At 43.5% G+C, this 19,824-nt stretch overlaps 1 protein-coding gene across 2 annotated transcripts; it reads left to right on the forward strand.

Moving 5' to 3' along the window:
* Nucleotides 1–6,090: 6,090 nt before the first annotated feature.
* Nucleotides 6,091–13,467, forward strand: ZNF706 (zinc finger protein 706). Of its 2 annotated transcripts, none has more exons than XM_034061795.1 (4): nucleotides 6,091–6,202; nucleotides 9,440–9,576; nucleotides 10,712–10,819; nucleotides 11,446–13,467. In XM_034061795.1, the coding sequence occupies exons 2-3, from the start codon at nucleotides 9,442–9,444 to the stop codon at nucleotides 10,805–10,807; spliced, it is 231 nt and encodes a 76-aa protein (XP_033917686.1). In that variant the 5' UTR covers nucleotides 6,091–6,202; nucleotides 9,440–9,441; the 3' UTR covers nucleotides 10,808–10,819; nucleotides 11,446–13,467. The 2 variants fall into 2 exon arrangements, with proteins under 2 accessions (XP_033917686.1, XP_033917691.1); XM_034061800.1 differs by having other exon boundaries at nucleotides 10,712–10,808.
* Nucleotides 13,468–19,824: the final 6,357 nt, after the last annotated feature.

Below are 19,824 nucleotides of genomic sequence, written 5' to 3' on the forward strand. Positions count from 1 at the left end.
GGGAAAACCAGCAGTGTGTGTGGCACTTTCGATGTCCAAGGCTGCTTTCCTTCCACGGGGAACATCCTGCATCTGCGGAGCTCTTTCCTGTGTACTGACTCTCCCTGCTCATTGTGGTATGTGTCATTCTGGGATGTACCCTTGGCCTATGCTTCCTTGCACAGCAGGATTTTACATGTTATTTAGACAGCAGAGCTTCTCACCCTGCCCTGAGCAGTTCTAGAGTGGCAATGAAATCTGCACATGGAAGCCTGAATGACAGATGAAGAGGCTTGCTGTGGATGAGAAGTAACTGCCCCTTCCACAAGGTACAATAAGCAACTGCCAAAATATTTGCTTGTATGTGGGTGGAGTCTTTCAGATGCACTGAAGAAGGAAGCAAGAAGAGCTGATGAATGCCTTGAGCCACCTCAACACAGAGGCATCTCTGGGATGTTCAGTCACTCAGAGGCATAGACTGAGGGTTGTACTGTCCTCCTCCAGGCTAGAGGCAAGTTGTCAGCAATGTTGGCATGTTTGTGAGAGATTTTAATCACAACTGCTGGCATGTTTTAGTATGCACATAACACAGCGTGAGGATTTTTTTCATGCTTTATACCTATATTTATTGGTGGAGAGGAGGGAAATCTTGGTATTATTAATTAGTTAATTTTAAAAGTATGTATATATTTGTTTTTTAGATAAGGGAGGGATTGGACATGTACAGGACTCAAAAGCATCAATGGAGGGCACACGCAAAAAGAGAATGAGCACATCAGGTTAATTGCTGTGCATTTAAAAATAGAAGCTGTACATAATGCTGTGCAAAGCTAAAATCTATTTAAAACTGTTTATACAGAACGGAAGCATGTGTACTCAAGGTCTCCAGTTTGTCTATGTGGGTTGGTCAGAAAAGTTGTAACATGCTGAGAAAGGCATTTGTGCCTTGGGTGTCTTTTTTTCAGCAAAAGCCACATCCAACAAAATGGATTTGAAAGAGGAGAGACTGCAAAATACCTCAAGGTCACAAGGCAATCTTTGCCCATACTGTCCAGGAGGTGTATATACGCTGCCAACCTTTGCAGAACTCCATCTGAGCTGAGTGGCTCCCCCTCTGTTATTCTTCACAAGCTTGCTCCTCAAGCCCTCTCTTTTTTTGTCTCTCTGAGGATGTGGGCAGCTCTATGGTGCATCCTACCCTTAACATTTTTTTACCTTCCAATGGAGAGAAACGTTCACTGAAGCAGCAATGTCCATGCTTGTGGCAAAGGGCCAGGAGCTACAGGAGGGGAAAAAAAAAAGGAAGAAAAAGAGAGAAAGAACAATTAGTTCTAGTGTCTGTGCCAGCAAAAGCAAACCAACACAACACCACAATCTACCATCACCTTTGGGACACTCTTCCCTGGGTTTGTCCAAAGTTAAGGTTTGCTGACAAAATTATTCCCACAGTCTGCCTTGTTGCACAGGATCCTGAATGTGCGGTAGGGGTGAGGAAGAAGGGACTGGTGATTCAAGTTCTGGAAAAGGTTAACAAACACATGAGCATCTTGCAGGCTGCCAGCTCACCCAGGGTGTGGAAGAAGAACTGTCCTGCTAGGAAGATAATGTCCCTCTTGTTTATGTGCTTCTGAAATCTACCCATGGGAGCATGAGTACACTGAGCAGCACAGGGATGCTGGCAACATGGTGGACAGCACCTGAGCTTGGCCTTGTTCTGGAGGATGTCACCCATTGGGGGACCCTCCAAAACAAAGAGACTGTTCAGAAAGGCAGCAGGCAGATGATGAAAAGATGCTGCATTGCTGCTGATGTGGCTGATCCCTCAAAGCTAATGTGTCAGTGGAATGGTATCGCAAGCCTGAGGTGCCCTTCCAAGACAGCTGTGTTGCTGTGACAGCTTCCTCCTAAAACAGAGGATGGTCTTTGGCTTTCCTTCCCATTCTGTTCACTTTTCTCTCCTCCCCCCCTTCTTTTTCCATTTTTAAGCCTTGCAGATCAGCATACTGTGCAGTACAAAATACCTAGCTCTACAGTAGCACGCAGAAAGAGGCATACCCTCATGTGCCTTAAAATATTTCTTTTGTATGTATGCATTTGGTATTTTTTAATTACAATGAAGAGCTAAGAATTTATTGAATCTGTGAACCAAATATATGGCTTAAGATCTCACTCTTTTTTGTATTTGCCACCATAGCAATTCTGGGCAAACCCCTGAGATGCCAACATCCCAGCTCAGTAGAAGTAGCACACAGCCATCAAGGTCAGCGGAGGGCCAGGCAGTTATGTTGTGTCAGGGAGGTGTGAACTGGATCACAGAATCACAGAATCCCAAGGCTTGGAAGGGACCTCAAAAGATCATCTAGTCCAACCCCCCTGCAAGAGCAGGGTGACCTAGAGTACATCACACAGGAACTTGTCCAGGCAGGCCTTGAATATCTCCAACGTAGGAGATGTACCAGCGCTGAAGATGTGGCTGTGAAAAATGCTTTTACAGGGAAAAGAATGGTATGCTAGTGCATGGAGGGAAAAGGTAAAATTCTGTAAGGCAGAGAAAGGGTGAATGAGTAAAATGCTACCTTGTCAGGCCTCTGAGCTAGGTTAAGTACTGCTGCAGCATGTTTTACACCCAACAGTACAAAAGTGCAGAGGTTTCCAGTGTGTCTGGGGTTCTGCCTGCAACCATGTACCTGAAATTCAGTGATATTAACTCGGATCTAGCAGTCCATCAGCTTTTAATACCCTTTCAAAGGATACTGGCATCAAATTCTGTCTTATGATCTTCATCGCAGAGCCAATCTCTGCTGTTCTGTGTTCTTGTCAGTGTTAGTCTTCATCCACAAGATCTGGTGAGATCTGCCACTTGTAGCCCCAGGGCATGTCCCTGTCCTTCACTTGTTCAGACATGGTGAGGGGTCATGGTGAGGCACAGAATAAAACCACTCGATAAGCAGGCGCACAGTACCAGCATGTGCACTCCCTGCAAGCTGGTAGCAAAGGGCAGCACTCAGCCACCAGCCAGCATTGAGCTGGTGAGATGATGCTGGACTCATGCGACACTGGATCAATAGAGCGTGCAAGCAAATGGGCAGGAGAAAGACACAGGCAGTTAAGTGTGGAAGGGAACATGGAATTCCTCCCAGTGGGAGGACCTGTCAGAGAGGCACAGGAGCTGATCAGGAGATGCAGCCCCACCTATGCTGTTGTGAGCAAACCCGCCCTGCACCTCAGAATGATTGTGTTCAAAATGAGTTTAATAACACATCTCAAAACATCAGCAGGTTCCTAGCAGGAAACTGTGCTGAGGGCACCAGTCACGCTAAGGTGAGCCAGCTCAAACTGACTGGTAACAAAATTTAAGTGTCAGCAAGCTGCTGTTGAGCAGAAACAGGTATTTTGATCTAGCGACAGAAACTGCACCTCTGTGCATGCACAGAAAATGATGGGGACTGGAATCCAAAGAGATGGGAATAAGCATGAGAATAATGAACAATCAAGATGTTTAAAAAACCCCTAAACCACAACTAACAAAAACTCCTGCCTACAGCACTGCTCCTTCCAGCTTCCTTTGCTGCTTTCCTCCCAGCAGACTGGCATTTTGCTTTTTCTGGTCATGTTTATCAAATTCACACTTAGGCTTAAATTGGAGCTTTGTTGCTCATCAATTTTCGCATCATGAGAAGGTAATAATGTCCTTTAAAAAAAAAGTGGATTATTTTTAGAGGCTCCATGAGAACTAAAATGTCTTATCCATCCATACCCATATGGAGCTGTGTTTTCTGTGTATGACACTGCTACAGATTTTAGTGAATTGTACCCACTGAAACATTTTTGTATGGCCTGGCTTAGGGATAATAATGAACTCCTTGCATTTGGTCTACCCGTAAATACTGAGAGGCATCCTTCATTTTCACTGTTTTAATGCAGAATACTTAGTAATATCTGGGGAGGGTTATGAGCTGGTTTTTTCTACTAGAAAAAAAAAACAAACCAAAAATTAAACAAAAAGCATGCAGAAAAATGCTGCAGTGTATTTCCAGCAATTTCCAACATTTCAGTCTAAAGATTGCATTTATTTTTTCATTTTAACTTCTATTTATACTTTTGTTCATATATGCTTACTTGCTTCACCTCATATGGGAGCAACACAAAGCAGAGGAAGTCCGTAAGACACATAAACTGCAATTAGGGTGAGTTTATTTCACCAGAGCTATGCAAAGCATCCAGCACACAGACTGGCCTTGCCTTCTTACCAGCTCACCACATCCACCCTGCACACATGCATGGAAATCTCCCCTTCGGTGTGATAAATAAATTTCATGCAGTGAATACATGTTGAAAAATTCCTTATTGAGAATAGGAAGTTTTCCTTATTATCTTCATAGTAGAAATCTCAGCTATAGGGACTTGCGTTCTTCTTTCACACTCGGCTTTTGTTTCCCAGTGGTCTCTTTGGAAGCATCTAAATTGCAGAGCCATGATTTGGGTAATACAGGGACTGATTTACAGCACAAAGGGACAAAAGACAGAGCAGTCAGCGGGCAGGCTGCAGTGCCCTGCCCTGCACGAGACCCTCTGATCTCCCCAAAGCAGGAAAAGGTTGGGAGACCAGCCATAACACAGTGTGCACTCAGGAGGTCTGGACTATCTGAAGTCCTCACCCAGCCAGATGCGTGGCAGTGCTGTAGCACAGGGACAGGACCCTTGAAAGCCATTTTGAGTTCCATATCTGAAGTCAACAGTCCTCCTAAAATAGCATCAGGCAGGAAAGAGACCACTTTTTCACTTGGCAACCTCCCCCCCAATCAAAGCTAAACCTCATCCTGAAAACTGCCTGTTTCTGAGGACAGAGCACCAGTGACCACCTCCCCACACATGCACTTGTCACATCCAGACCTACTTCCAGTGATGTGTCAGATATGTTACAGAGCTCCCCTGTAACTGCTGTCATGACTCACAATGATGGCCCAAAACATTCACTGTACTGCTATAGGGATTTTTGTTGTTGCTTTTTCCTCTCACTCATATGGGAGGGGAACATTAGAATCATCTAACCTGAGCCCCTGTAAAATGTCAAGCCAACAACTCTTAATTCCTCTGCTAAGCACACTGTTTGCTGTCTTGGCCCAGACACAGAACCGTCAAGACCCTGGGCTTATTTTAAAGCTACAATTCCTCAAACAGTGGCAGAACATCTGAGCAGAGATGCTGCCTCCATTTCTCCTTTTCTAAATGGGTGTATAATCCGAGGAGGCACATTCAGCCTTCGTTTCCAATATACGAAAATGCCAATAAAGTGATCCTTTACCCTTCTTCACAGGGCCTGCCTACATCTCTGTTCCTGCAAGCTAGTACCTTTCAAATGACTTGTGCTGCGCATTCAGCCTGTGAGCGGCTTCCTCTGCCGGTCCTTGTCTTAAACACCGAACAGGACCGTGCGTGCTTTCAGCCTGAAGCAAACTGCTCTCATCTCACACAATTTCCTTCAGCTTTCAACTCATTCAGCCCTCCAAGGCTGTGCATGGGCCTTCTTCAGCTGCCCCCTGAACATAATATGACCCCTACGGCAGCCCTGCCTGGGGCGGGGACTCCCAGCCCCTTCCCTACAGCCTCTCCAGAGCCATTATCTTGAGGAGTAGCTGCTATTTTTAGAGCCTGTGTATGCTGAGCACAGACGAATGTAGCTGAGAGCAGGGCCTGTGGGGAGGCGAGGGGATAGTCCGGGGCAGCCCCACCACACGGAGCCATCACGGATCGACCCGCAGCCTCCCAGGCTCAACCGGGAACCGAGCACCCGGAGCCAGGCTGCATCTCCGCTCTGACAGCAGCGCTGTTCTGCCTGTCATGCCACACTAGGCGTCAGCCGGACTGGGGCCCACAACGAGAACCCCCCCCCACCAGGGGTGCCCCATGGCCCCACGTTAGCCCTGCAGCACAACGCGACCCCGCTGACATACCGCGGGCATGAACCCCCCTGCGACCCCCCCCGACGGTATCATCGCGGCCGCAGCACCACCCCCGCCTTATGTAACGGACGAACGCCGCCATTGGCCAGCAGGGCTGGGCCGCGCGGGCGCCGGGCGGGGCAGCGCATGCGCAGTGCGGGCGCTCCCCTCCCTCCTCCTCCTCGTCGTCTCGGGCAGGCGGTGGTGGCGGCTGTTGCGGGGCCGCGCGGAGACTTCAGCTCCCGCTCGCCAGCGCCGCGCAGGCCGCACTCATAGCCCGGGTGAGCGGCGGCGCCGGGCCCTCCACTGCTGGGGCGGCCGCACCGGTGGTGGGGTGGTGGGTGCGGGGCAGTGGGCCCGGACGTGGCGCGGCGGAGCAGAGCAGGCCCAGCCCGGGGGAAGGGGGGCGGCCCGGTAGAGAGGCACGCGCCGCTCTCGGCCTGCCCAGGCTGGAGCTCCGCCGCCGGAGGTCGTTTCCTTCCTTGGCGTCCTCTCGCTCGGCACGTGGTGAGGCTACCCTGGCTGCGGCCCCCCCTGCCCGGACAGGCCCTCTCGGGGCCCGCGGCCTCCTTGGACTCCTTCGCGCCTCCGGCCGGGCCCGAGCCTGGAGCTTCCTCGCAGCGGTGTCGGGGCAGGGCCCTACTTGCTGCCGCCTGCGGCCGCCTGGCGGGGGTAACCGGGGTGCCTCGGGGTGCCGTTTGTTTCTGGAGGTGACAGCGGAAGCAGCTGTGTCCAGATTTAGGGCTTGAAACGCTGCTCAGGTCCTGGTGACTTACAAGGAAACGACCCCGTGTGAGGGATTCACGTACCGCCGGCTCTAGCCTCGCTGCCTTGTGGTGCCCGTGCTGTTGCTACTATGATTTAGCACTAATTTTTTCTGTGGTATTTGACTTCCTGTGTGCTCGAGGGTTTTTTACTTCAAAACAGCAGGCTGGTTTGCAGGGCTCTTCTGAGGGTGTGCCTGATAAGGAAAGCAGCACTTACCTGTGTTGTGTAACTGAAATACAGATTTAGCCTGGTAGATGAATTCATCATTCTTTTAAACAAACTTTGGGATTATTTGTCACTTTTTAAAAATTTGGATAGTCCAAATAATTTTCCGGTAGCTGAGTATTCACTCTGTGTATCAACTGTATCAGTGTAATCTGCAGTATTTAAACTCTTGGATTTTTGGCCTCAGGTATCATGTGGAGATTGATATTTTAAAGCAGATGTTTTTGTTCATGTTTTCTTGTTTGTGTCTTGACTAAAACCAGTAGTTGCCAAATGCATACATACAGTGTGGCTGGCTGTTGCAGTGTATTGTTTACCAAGCTCTTATCAAGGGACTAAATTACAAAGTAATAGCATCATTTTATGAAAATATGGTTTGGTTTTGTTTTTATTGCATCTTATTATTTTCTGTTAGGAGCTCCCTAACTTTTGGCAGAAAGCTGTAATGCTGGTAAAATAGAACCAGAATAAACCTACACTTCCTTCTAGTTTGCAGAGTTATTGGGAATATCTCTCCTTTTTTTCAATGGGAATGTAGTGTTCTGGTTGAGCCATGCTGTATGTAAACACTTTGAGGCCCTGGTGGGGTGTTTTGGAGTAACTGTAGCATACACTGAAGCATAAACTGATATATTTAGGTTTGTTAACATTCAGTGCTATGTCTTATGGAAACTATTGAGTGCCACATGTATTTATGCTTGTTAATAGAGTTTTTGTTTTCTTGTATTCAGTTTTGTTAACTGTTTGGACTTAAATATTCCTTTAGAGAAACTGATGGGGGAGGAGGAGGGAGCACTCAAAGATGCAGTGTAATGTTTGTGCTAAGGGTTATTTGATGCTGTTATAGATCCAAGAAAAAGTTGGAGTGTGGCCTCAGAGGTGTCTCTCAATCTTCAAGAGCTGCTTTGGGTCTCAGGACCATCTTTTTGCTCAATGTTAAGCACTGTGATGCTACCTGAAAGGAGGATGGAGAGAGGAGGTGGCTGGTTTCTTTTCCCAAGTAACAAGTGATAGGAGAAGAGGTAACGGCCTCGGGCCACACCAGGGGAGGTTTAGATTGGATATTGGGAAAAATTTCTTCACCAAGAAGGTGCTCAGGCATCAGAACAGCCTGCCCACCATCCCTGGAAGCACTCAAAAACCATGTAGATGAGGCCCTCAGTGACATGGCTTGGTGAACTTGTAGTCCTGGTGTAATGGTTGGACTCTGATCAACCTAGCCAATTTTGCGATTCTGTGTCCAGAAATTCATACAGTACTAATGTATCTCCAGGTGTCCATGTTTCATAGAAACTTAACAGTTTTGATGGCCTTTCACAAAGGCTTACTGGAGGTCAGTCTTTGAACAGGCCTTTCTCCTTCTGTCTTCATGGAGAGGAGTGCATGACAGACCTGTTGTAGGCATCCAGTGTGACTCATGCATGAGTAGCAAATTTGCAGCAAATGCCCAGGTTGCATAGAGGGGCAGTTATCAACCAGCCAGCCTCCTGGGAACATTTGACTTCACTAGTCCTGAAAACAGTAGACTTCACTAGCTGCTGCCCTGTGCTTGTGTAGCAGGCCTTGTGCTTCTGTGAGAGCTGCACAACTGGATTGTGCGTGGGCTGTGAGGACCGGGAAAGATAATAGCAGAAAGTGGGCTGCTGGGTTATATAAGCATGCTCTGGATTCTGCTTGCTTGGTGCACCCAAATCCTGCTTGGTGCCTGCTCTGTGGGTGGGCTGCAGGCTGAGTGGGCTGTCCTGGTGGGCTGCAGGCAGGCAGAACGTGGTGGTGGTAGCATACGCTGGTTTGCTGCTCCCTGAAGTGTGATTTCTTTGTGCCTCGTTTCTTCTGGTGAACCTTCTAATGGTATATGGTAGTGGTGTTTGCTTCCCTTATGCTCCTGTGTTATATAGAGTAATGGCTTCCTATGGGGGCACCTTATTTATTTTTAAGAAGTATGTGTGTATGTAAAGTTGGCTAATAATAAAAAAGAGTAGCCACCTGTAAAAATAGCCTTGAAGAAAGAGGGGTGACCTATTGTTCCTGGCATTCCCAACTCAAAAGCAGCTCATAAGCACATATACCACAAGACAGTAATAACAGCTTGGATAATACTTTGATTTATCCTTCTTGGAACCTGTTTCAAGTTCCAGAAATAGAGGTTGAGTCTTAAACTTAAAAGAATAAAACCCCCTAAATTTTATTGTACTTGTGGAAATAGAGGATAAGTTTCTGTCAACTGTAAAGGAAACTTCAATTAGTCTGACTATTGAAAATACTTTTCAAAAGTAGACCTTGAAGCTTTGTAGAGGAAGAAACCTTAAAATGACCTAGTAATTCTGGTGTGAATTTTAAGAACAATACTAAAACCAGAGTTTTTACATAGTAAAGAGCTTGAACAGATGTCTGATGTATGAGAGTTATGGGAGTTGTAGGCCTCATGGACAAGCATATGACTGCATTATGGTTACAGCTTCTCAGTCAGCTAGCAGTAGTAGTTTCTCACATCTGTAGGCTAAATATTGTCTTTTTATTTGCAGATATGGCTCGTGGACAGCAAAAGATTCAATCGCAGCAGAAAAATGCCAAAAAGCAAGCTGAGCAGAAAAAGAAACAAGGACATGATCAGAAGGCTGCAGCCAAGGCTGCCTTGATATATACCTGCACTGTCTGTAGGGTAAGAGGAACCAAATATTATTGTAGGCAGGTCTGTCTTCCAGCCTAGAGAATTTGTAGAAGAACATATAGTGGAAACTCAAATACTTCTCAGGTGGCTGTCTAGCTCACTGCTGGAAGCATTTGCATGTTATGTGACTTGCTTAAAGATTACTCAGCTGTGTTGGTAATTGAGATAGGAGAAAACAGGAGGTCATGTACAGGTCTGTTCTGGGCGGTTATCTTGACTTTTGAATTGCAGAGGTCTGCATATGCTGTTAGTATGAGGTATAAAATGTAAAAAGTGTAAGATCACTTCCTGTTTAATCTGCAAATGGGAACATCTCATCTTTGTGATGGAATTGGCCTGTTGTAGAATCCCTGTTCAGGTAGAGGAAAAGTGGTGGTGCCAAAATCTCTAAGTTTGATACGCGGTAACTTCTAGTTGAACAAATGACTTGACAAGAGAACACAAATGTGAGCGCTAACCAGATTATACTTCTGGCTAGTTTTCCTGAATGGCCTCATTTTGGATCTGAAGGCTAAACTTGCCATTTTCACATAAATGGTTGGTCTTGGGGTAGATTTGTCGCTCTGAATGTCTTAAATGAGATTTCAGCATAAGCTGCTCACTTAAGTACTTGTAACGAGCTCCTTCTCTTGTGAAATCAGTCTGTGGCAGCGGTCACTTTGGGCAGCTGATGCCTGCAATTGTAGTAGCCTGAGGTAGTTTCTGCCAAGTAGAGAATCAGTCTGTGCCCCTTAACTCTTGGCCTGTTGATTAACAAAAGAAGGAGCTTTCATAAATATTTGATTCTAAAAAGAACAAATGTATGTCTTTTAGATAGGAGGTAGGTTTTTCTACCAAAACAGCTTATGAAGTGTAAGATCTGCAGGGGGCTTCTAGCAAGAATAATACTGTTGATGAACATGCCAAACCAGTGTGATACTAGTGCTTAGCACCTCTTTGAAAATCTGAGGTTAAATAGTCTCTTAAGCTGTAGCTGTATTAATGGTGCTTCTGTCACTAGAACAGTGTCTTTGAGGAGGCAATTTGCTTGAGGAAAAAGAAAGCAAAATGGGGAGGGGGAAACAGGTTTTGTGGTATTTTTTAACTCTTGTACTGTGCATAAAGTTAAATTTCTCTCTTTAATCAGACACAAATGCCGGATCCCAAGACCTTCAAACAGCACTTTGAAAGCAAGCATCCTAAGACTCCACTTCCTCCAGAATTGGCTGATGTTCAGGCATAAGGTTGTCTACAGGTCGTTACCTTCATTTTTAAATGACTGTCTGGGAATTAGAAATTATTCATAAATTTTTTTACCAGCAGCTGAGACTTGAAAATCATTTCCTTCAGTACGAAAATTAACTGTAAGATAAAGTTATGCCCCATAACTGTTAAACAGGAGAAGCAAGCTAATACTTACCTAGGTGAAATGGCTGTGGCTCTTTACTGTGCGTGGAGGTTGTTTTAAAAGGGATTAATGTTATTTCAAATGGTCATCTTTAGAGTTGTAGGAATAGTGTTTATTATTTAGTTCTTGCTTTGAAATGTCAGTTTTGCTTTGAACAACACATTATAAATGCAATCTGTCTGTGGCTGCAAAACATGTAATGGAAATAGTTACTTAGAGTATTTCCAACAATTGAGCCTTTTTGTTCCTGAAGCTATGCAAGTGAATGCAAATTTTTCTGCATTCAGATACAAACCCTCTGTGTTAACTATAGAAGAGGTTTCCCACTGGCCAGCTGATGGGCTGTAACTGAAAGTGGTTATAATAAAAGGCTGAAATGAGGTAAAAAGCAGTACTGTGGTATTTCATTCACACAAAGGTGAGCAGCGTTGTGTAATGGTTCAGCTTAACTGAGTTATTCTTGTTTTTTGTAGGTGAAATCATGGCACCTATTGACTCTTCTACTGTCAGACCTTACATAACAAACCTGCAGCTGCTTTTCTAAAACTGTTGATCAGCAAAAATGAAGGGGCTACAGAAACATTCATATTTTTATGCTGTTCCCTCTTGGGCTTCATGCAAAGACAATTCTGTGTAAATGTACAGTTGTGCCCTATTTGGAAATCCTGAAAAATCAGTCCATACTTGTTATAAAAAATTTTTTACAATTGTAATTATATTGATGTTCATATTGTGTAAAATAACTCATTTAATAAAGTAGTACTTTGATTTTACAGTATCACAGATTAAATCCTTGTAGAAGTTCTGTTTCAACTTCCTATATTATCTGCCTTATCATAAAAAAGACAAAGTGGAATTTTCCCCATCCTGCCAAAACATGAGCAGTATCATTCCACTAAAAGTAATGTACATTACAGTAAACTAATCTTAAGTAAAAAGGGAAGCTGCTCAGATTTACTGTTCAGTGTGCTGCCTGCTTGGGCCTGGTCACTAGTGGTCAAGTTGTTGGCTCAAAGCACAACAGACTCCCTGGAAGCTGTATTACAGTACTGAGACTTCCTTCTGCATTTTTTAATCCTGTGTATTGGAGTCTAATACTGCAAGCCATTTCAAATGGAATTCTTTTACTGTGAGGAATCATGTTCCTTGAATTCATGCACTGGAGAGACTCTGGTTATATCTGTTACCCGTAATATTTGGTAGATGGCTGAGGAAGCGGAGAGGTGTCAGGATTGAATGCTATCGGTAGCCAGAGCTTGAAATATACTTGGCTAAAGAAACTCTGCTCTTCGTTGAAAATTTTTATTTGAAAAGATTTTTAATGCTATTTTGAGCAGTTAAGCACACATGATCCCCCTCAAATGCAGCTGGTTATTTCAGTAGCAACTCTTCAAGGAATATGCAAAATAGCCAGCCATTAATAACCTTTCTTCACAACCAGCTTAAAATAAGCCTGTTGGAAAAAAGCCCAAATAACTAAAATAATATGGCTGCTTTAAGAAATGAGATGTTACTGAAGTTGCATTGACAGGGAAAAGCTGGATAATATCTCCATGTCCAAGAACATTTGAGCAACTAACCATAATTACTCCTAAAGTGTTCAGGGCACAGTTCTAATCCCAGGTGTACAGCACAGAAGTAGTGGAGAAGCATTTGAATTGTGCTAGTAGGTCTGCTATGCAGATTTCCATCTTTGGCATTTGGAGGGGGCTTATTTAAGAGCTTTATGTTTGATCTTGCAGTAGGAAGCAATACAAAAGAATTGCTGTGATTGCATGATAACTGAGGTTACAATGGATGTAAAAATTCTGGCAATCCAGGTAACCCTTGATATGCAGCAGGACTACATCTGACTTTCAAATGGCTTCCTAAAATCTAGGACCATAGTCTCCAAAGACTCATTCACTTAAAAGAATGCACTTGGTATTTTATTATATAAAGTCAAAGCCTTCATGTTCTTCCACTCATTTGCTCCTTATTGAACTACTGTGAGACTAGCTTCCTGTCCTCTTTGCTGTGACAGAATCTCTGTAAATACTTAATTTGGCATAAAATTTCTCTGTATTATAGTCACTCCAGGATAACCTGTATCTCGCTTAACTTTTATAAATACAACATTGTTCTCCTCCGAGAGTAATCCACTACTGCACTTGTACACCTGACATCAGAATGTAACGCTTCATTTATTTCTTTTTAATGTTACCAATACATACATCCTGACAAACTGACTCCCACAAGGCAAGAAATCTGTTCTCGACCTTTGTGCTGTGTGTGGGAGAGATCCTTAAATGTTCTGATGCTGTAGTTTGTCTAAAAATACGCTGAGTGCAAATGGATAAAGATGTTTCTTGCACTGATTGGTATTGGGTAAATCTGGTTTTACTCTGGAAAATCATCTGGGATATATCCCTATATCTTGGTTCTGAGGTGAAATACATGTTCTATTCCTTCAGACTGTGTAGCATTAAATAAAAAGGGGTTTTTTTCATGAACAATGTCTCTTAGTGAGCACTGAAGAGCTGCATCACTAGTGGGATGGTTTACTTCAGTTAGAGTTGTGGTTTTGAAACTTTTTGATGTTCAAGTTGAAAATACCCTGTGAAGTGATGGGGTGGGGGGTTATGTATTAGAAGGCAAGGGTGATCCTCGGTTCAGTAAGATCCTTAGCTGCAGTAGCTGCAATCTGAAGTACAGAAATAAATGAAAGCTATGACTGAATTGTTGTAAAGGTTTTGTAACTACAGGGGGAATGCTATACTGAATGCGGGAGTTGTCATCATCTAGAATACCTGTGATGTTCCTTGTACCTAAAAGGTCAGGGGAGGTACTAGGACTTCTCCATCATATCTTCCTGATCTGAAGGATAGCGTCCTGTTACCTGGCTAAAGACACAGTTGTGCATTGTAATGTGTCTAATTAAAGAGAATTAAACAAGTAAAATGTAAAATGTCATATTTCCTGCCTGCTTTTAAAAACAAACATTACTGCACTTTGAAAATTAATTTCCTGGCTGTGGACAGTCCTGGAGCTTGAAGCTGTCTAACTTTGCAAAATATAGGCATGGGACATTTCCCATGGTCCCTTGAGAAAGATTCATCTTTGTGCAGGGCCAGCATTCAGGTAAAGGGTTCTCATGTTATCAGTATGGGCAGCAGCTGTCATGGATATCTTAAAAAGTTATTTTTGATTCTCAGAAGCCCACGTCTCTTCTGGGAATGTCTTCAAGTGGCAGCTGAAATCACATTTTAAGCAGGGCTTAAATGTTCTGAAAAAAGTGTCACTTTAGATCCCAGAGTAGAAGTTGGCACGTGTGATTATGATGGGGCTACTGAGTAAAATCAGAACAGTTTTGAGATCTATTGCTCAAACTTAGGCTACTCTCTGTATATGTGCTTTACCTATCTAAGGGTTTCTGGTTTCTTGCTGTGAAAAATCTGGAATAGAAGTTGAAAACAGTTGCTTTATAGCTTTAAGGAAATAGCTGGCTTTATGCAATGCTCTTGAAACATCCCTGGAGACTATCCCTTTTGGTTATTTGCTGTTGACCTGGAAACACTTCAGCTCAAATAAAGCTAGTGATCACAGGCTGTTTGCAAACCACACAGTAATGAAGGAATTTGTAGCATTTCTATAAGCTCTACCGAACTGTTCTCCCATCTTGGTAAGATGAGCTAATGGATGGATTTTTTTTTTAATCACTGAATACTGATAAGCTTGAGTTGAGGTCTGTTTTGCTTCCCATTTTCACAGAAACAAGTTAGGAGGTATTTGGCTTTACTGGAATCATGGTCTTCCCAAGGTCTGACCGGTAAACTCAATTAGTCCTACAGAATCCACAAAGTAAAGGTCAGCTTGTGTTTCTGTCTACTCTGCCCCATTCTGCTGGGTATAATTTGGAGGCATTTGATTTACCTATTTAGAACCTTACAGGTTTCACAGTGGACTTTGGATTCAGCCCCAAAACTCAGCTTTGGACTGGTATTCAGCATGTGATTTTCCCTGTTCTGTATCAGCAGCAGCGATGTTGCTCTAGTCTAGGCAGTGGGAAGGTGGCAGGTTCTGTTTGTGCAATTTCACTGTCCCTGATTACTTGGGAATTTTTTAGTGCATTGTCTATTGTGTTATGTTTTTTATCTAGATAAGGCACAATAGAGACTCATTGGAGTTCTGTTATCTTGCTAGCTTTCAAAGAAAGGTGCAAGAGGTTGGGTATGTATTCTACAGTTCTCTGACATGGCTTTTAGCACTGGGGCTTCTGGGGAAAGAAGAATCTCTAGTTCCAACCCTGTTATCTGACAGGGATGTTAAAGCAGTGTCTCAGCTTTTTCAGGAAGTATGGTGCAGCTTTCCTCTGAAAAATGCTGTCCATTAAATACATAAAGTTAAGGTCCAGACAGCACTTTGATGGCATGGCAAACATGTTTGTGTGTTCCCTCTTTGTAGCTGTTAGGAAATCAGTGTGCAAAACCTTTCTGGATGCTGGAGATCTTCCAGAGGAGTAAGGACTAAGGGAAATCTCCAAAAATTATCGAGTCCATCTCTTTGCCCTGAGATTGGGTCATATCTGCCAAGATTGTATCTTGCAAGCGTTTCTCTGACTCTTAAAAGCTTCCAACTTAAGGGATCCCATGACCCTGTAAACAGCATGTGCCACTGTTACCACAGTGAGAGTTTATCCCTGTGAGTTCACTTACTGTTCTTGTTGGTAATAGATGTGGTGAATAGTGCCCTCGTTTGAACACTGTTATCATGTTCTCCTTCTAGTCTTCTTGTTTCAGTAAACCCAGTTAATTGAATCACTCTTCATGGTTTCCAAGTCTAGCAATTGTTGTGTGCTTCTCTGGACCCTCCAGTTTGTGCTCCTAAAGCACATGGTCCAAAACATGACCCAGTGTGCTGGCTAATGCTAGTGCAGTGTTGCTGGGACAATTTAACTTTTGGCACTTTCGTACTGTTGATACACACTGGAATTATATTTGCCTTAACAGCAGCATCATTTTGACTCACATTAAGTTCCTGGTCTGTGAACATCCCAGATCCATTTTGGTACCACTGCTCAGCTCCATTTTGTGGTTATGTATTTAGTGCCTGCTGCATACCTGTTTCTAGTGGTTATCAGACCAAATTTATCAAGATACCAGTATTCTAGAGCTGTCTCATGCTCTTTACAGTTCATCCAAGTTCCCCATGCTATCATGGGACAGTCTTGCAGATGTCTTGTTTATAGCCTGAGTTGTTCATGAGCACACTGATGGGCCTTACAGGACGTTGCTTGATTATCTTCCCAGGTTCCCAGTAAGCCTTTGGCAATTGCTTTTTGAGAGCATTTTTGGACTGCTGTGGTTCTCCTTATGGTCAGTAGGGACTGGAGCCCTGTGTTTCACCTTTGAGCACTTCACATAATGACAGTGTCAAAGGCCTTTACCACAACAGGGAGACTTAAAGATCCTGTGCACCTGTGGCCACCAAGCCAGATTTCATGAACAAGGAAGTGGAAGGTAGTGGAGTACTGCATAGTTTGTTCCCACATTGGCTGGCTGTTGCTGGGTTCCTTTTGCAGATGTATTTACAAGGAGGACTTCAGAATAATTACTTTAGCCCTTTTCCAGGTTTAGGTTGACTGACAGTCTTCTTTTTAAATTTCCTGGGCTTGTCCCACTGCTCTCTTGGTCTCTTCTGTGCCCTGTGAGTTCTCAAAGAGCAACACTCATGGTCTGTGCTGACGTGGCTGATTGCTGGACCATCCTAGGGTAAAAGTAATCAGCTACTGCTGACATGAATACTTCCTCTTTCAACTTCTTAACATGTTTTATTTAGTTAACTTTTGACTGAAGCCAGAAGTGCTGGTTTTTACCTATTTGTAAATCTTATATTTAATTTTTATCCTTTTTCAGCAAGTAATAAACCTATATTTAACTTTCTCTTTCCCTAGACATTTCTATGCTTTGTATCTGCCTTTCAGAACCTCAGCTGTTTTTTTGACTCCACTAATGAAGGTGTTACTTCATTGACTTTTGAGCCATCTAAAACTCGGTCACTTGAGTGCCTCTCAGAATCCATGCTCTTACATTTACAAGGCACAGCACAACACTAAAGCTAACTCTTTGAAAACCCTTTTTATTTTTTTGTTTGGGTTATTTTGTACACTTTGCCAGCCATGAAGCTATCAGGAGTGACATATGCTCTGTCCTTATCAGTTCATGGTCCCAAATGTGCCAGAGCTGCAGACTTCTTCACTGAAGTTTGAGCTCTGCCAAGGATTTACTTGCGCACATATTGGCAGTGAGAAAGACGCTACAGACCAGGCTGGCCTGATAAATCTGAATGTGCAATAGCTGTTATCCTTTATGTGAAACTATACAGCACCAATTAGAGTAAATGTTTGACTTTTTATCAGACATCATTCTGACCATTTCTTCCTCTGGTTTTCAAGACTGTACCTAAGCTTTAATCATTGCTGTCTGTTTTGTTCATTCCGTATGGATGCCGATGTCATGCAAACCCTCACAAGTGTATATATCCTGTCTGTCTTCTTTACCTTTTGCTTACCAAAACAGGGTAATACCCAAACTGCCTTTGTGCCTTACACAGTGCTTTGCAAAATGAATGTATGCATGGAAAACAAATGCATGTTAATTGCACGGCATCTTCTCAGGCCAACAGGATGGGCCTTAATTTGTAGCTCCTTATTCCTGATGTGCCTTCAAGTTATAGTAACCATTACCTGCTAATAGTTTTAGCTATCTTTTGGTATACGTGTTTTCTTTAGCTGTATATGGTCACTGCATATGTTGCAGTTTGCTTTATTTTGAATTATTTGTGGATCTTTTGAAGGGTGAAAACTGAATATTTCCAACCGAAAGAATAATTGAAGAATGATGTCTTCTAAAAAAAGCCAACAACAAATCCAACAGAAAAAGAAACCTAAAATGTTTCTATATGTCCTGCTGGTATTCAGAATTATTACTATTGTCGTTACTCTCTGTTACAGTAATACTTAACGCAATGGCATTTTCTGTTGTTGAAAGAGATACCATTCAGGTTTCATATCACAATGGGCTGTGTATGGTATGGGAGCTGACTGCAATAATCTGTGCAATGGAGCACCACCTTCTCTCCACACAGACACCGAGGGAAAAGTAATTTACATTTGTGACTAGATTTCACTTGCTGTATTTTGTATTTAGAAAGTAAATTCAGGTTGTTTGTGGGTTTAGCAAAAATGGCTTAACCCTTAGATACATTTTCTGAAGAGCACCTACTGTTGCTATTAGCTCTCACCAGATCAGTGCTGGAAGTCAGTATTTTTCTTAATGAGCTCTAAGAAATACTGTTTATTAAGGCCCATGTAAAGAAAGGTTAAGCAGGAGTACACTGTGGCTTTATGCTGCTGCAATAAATCCTTCAAAGAATTTGCTGTTACGCATCTGAAAGCATGAGCTGTTGTGCTGGAAGAATGTGACACTGTTTGGATCGCAACCACTTCTAGCCAACGAGGACAACTTTTCAGCTTCTGGCCTTCTTTCTAAATGGACAAAGCATGCCTGTATTTTTCTCAAGTAACAATTGAATTCTATGTCACTGAAGTCAGTAGGAGCTTAATTTTGTCATGTGCTAAATATTCACATGCACGTGCAGAAAGCTGCTAGCTCGAACACCTTCGTAAAACCTATAAATCGCATGTGGGTTTACTTGACCTTTGTCAATCTGAAGACAATTTCTGCATGTCTGGGAGGTGCAGTACTCTGTCCTAGAATACATATACAGTGCTCTACCAAGACAGACTTCACCAACTACTCATATTTTTTGGACTCCAGTCACTGTCAATCCTGCTATTTTATCATAACACTGTTAAAACACTGTGTGGGCAACATGACTCTGTGGACCTCATAGATGCTAAATGCCCCATGGACAGAGATTTGGAAACCACTCTCTTGGGTACTTCTGAAATTAATTGTTTCTCTTGCTTGCTCTGTGGCTCCAGGCATTTTCTCAGAACCCAAATATCTTTGTGCTGCCTGCCCCCCCCTTTCCCCACTTGGGGTGGGTGAATGGGTAGCAGCACAGTCACATAACAGTAGAATTATCCAGTCTAAAAGTACTGCTAATAACTGTCAATTGCATCATTTGGTTTTAGTCAGTGGTGGCCAGCCTTCACCTTTCAGTGCTGTGAAGGGATAGAAGCAACCTGCAGAAGCACTTTCTGGAGCTGCTATTCCTGAACATCACTCTGCCTTCCTCTCGAAATCAGGATCTAGAAACCACACAAGCAGCATAACTAAATTCTGGGTCTGAACTTGGCTGAAGACAGCCAAACTTGCAGAAAGGGAGGTATCTTAAAGGCAATCCTGTTGTTCCTATTTGTGAAAATAGGCAGCTGGGTAGAGGAAAGGCTCTCTGCGTCATTATGGAGAAGGGTGGTGACTTAGAGCTGCAAAATGATTTCCCACAGTGCTGGGCACCAGACAGGCACTTGAGAAATGCCCAAAAGACAAGACAAATTTCTATTGGTATTTCTTTAGTCAGGAAGGAGAATTCACACTGAAGTACCTGATACCAAGTGTCTGCACCAAACTTGCTCATTGTCAGAGCTTTGGCCATGCCTCTGTGGGCAGCAGAGCCAGTTTTAGCTCTCATTGCCCATGGTAAGGTGGTCCTTCCCCCAACTTCTTCCCTTCAAGGCCCGCCTGGACAAGTTCCTGTGTGATGTACTCTAGGTTACCCTGCTCTTGCAGGGGGGTTGGACTAGATGATCTTTTGAGGTCCCTTCCAACCCTTGGGATTCTGTGATTCTGTGATTCCTTACTTCCAGCCCCAGTACGGCTCACATTGGGTACTTACTGGGCACTGTC

The sequence above is a fragment of the Melopsittacus undulatus genome, chromosome 1 (genome assembly GCF_012275295.1).
Source record: "Melopsittacus undulatus isolate bMelUnd1 chromosome 1, bMelUnd1.mat.Z, whole genome shotgun sequence".
In the NCBI taxonomy this organism is placed as follows: Eukaryota; Metazoa; Chordata; class Aves; order Psittaciformes; family Psittaculidae; genus Melopsittacus; species Melopsittacus undulatus.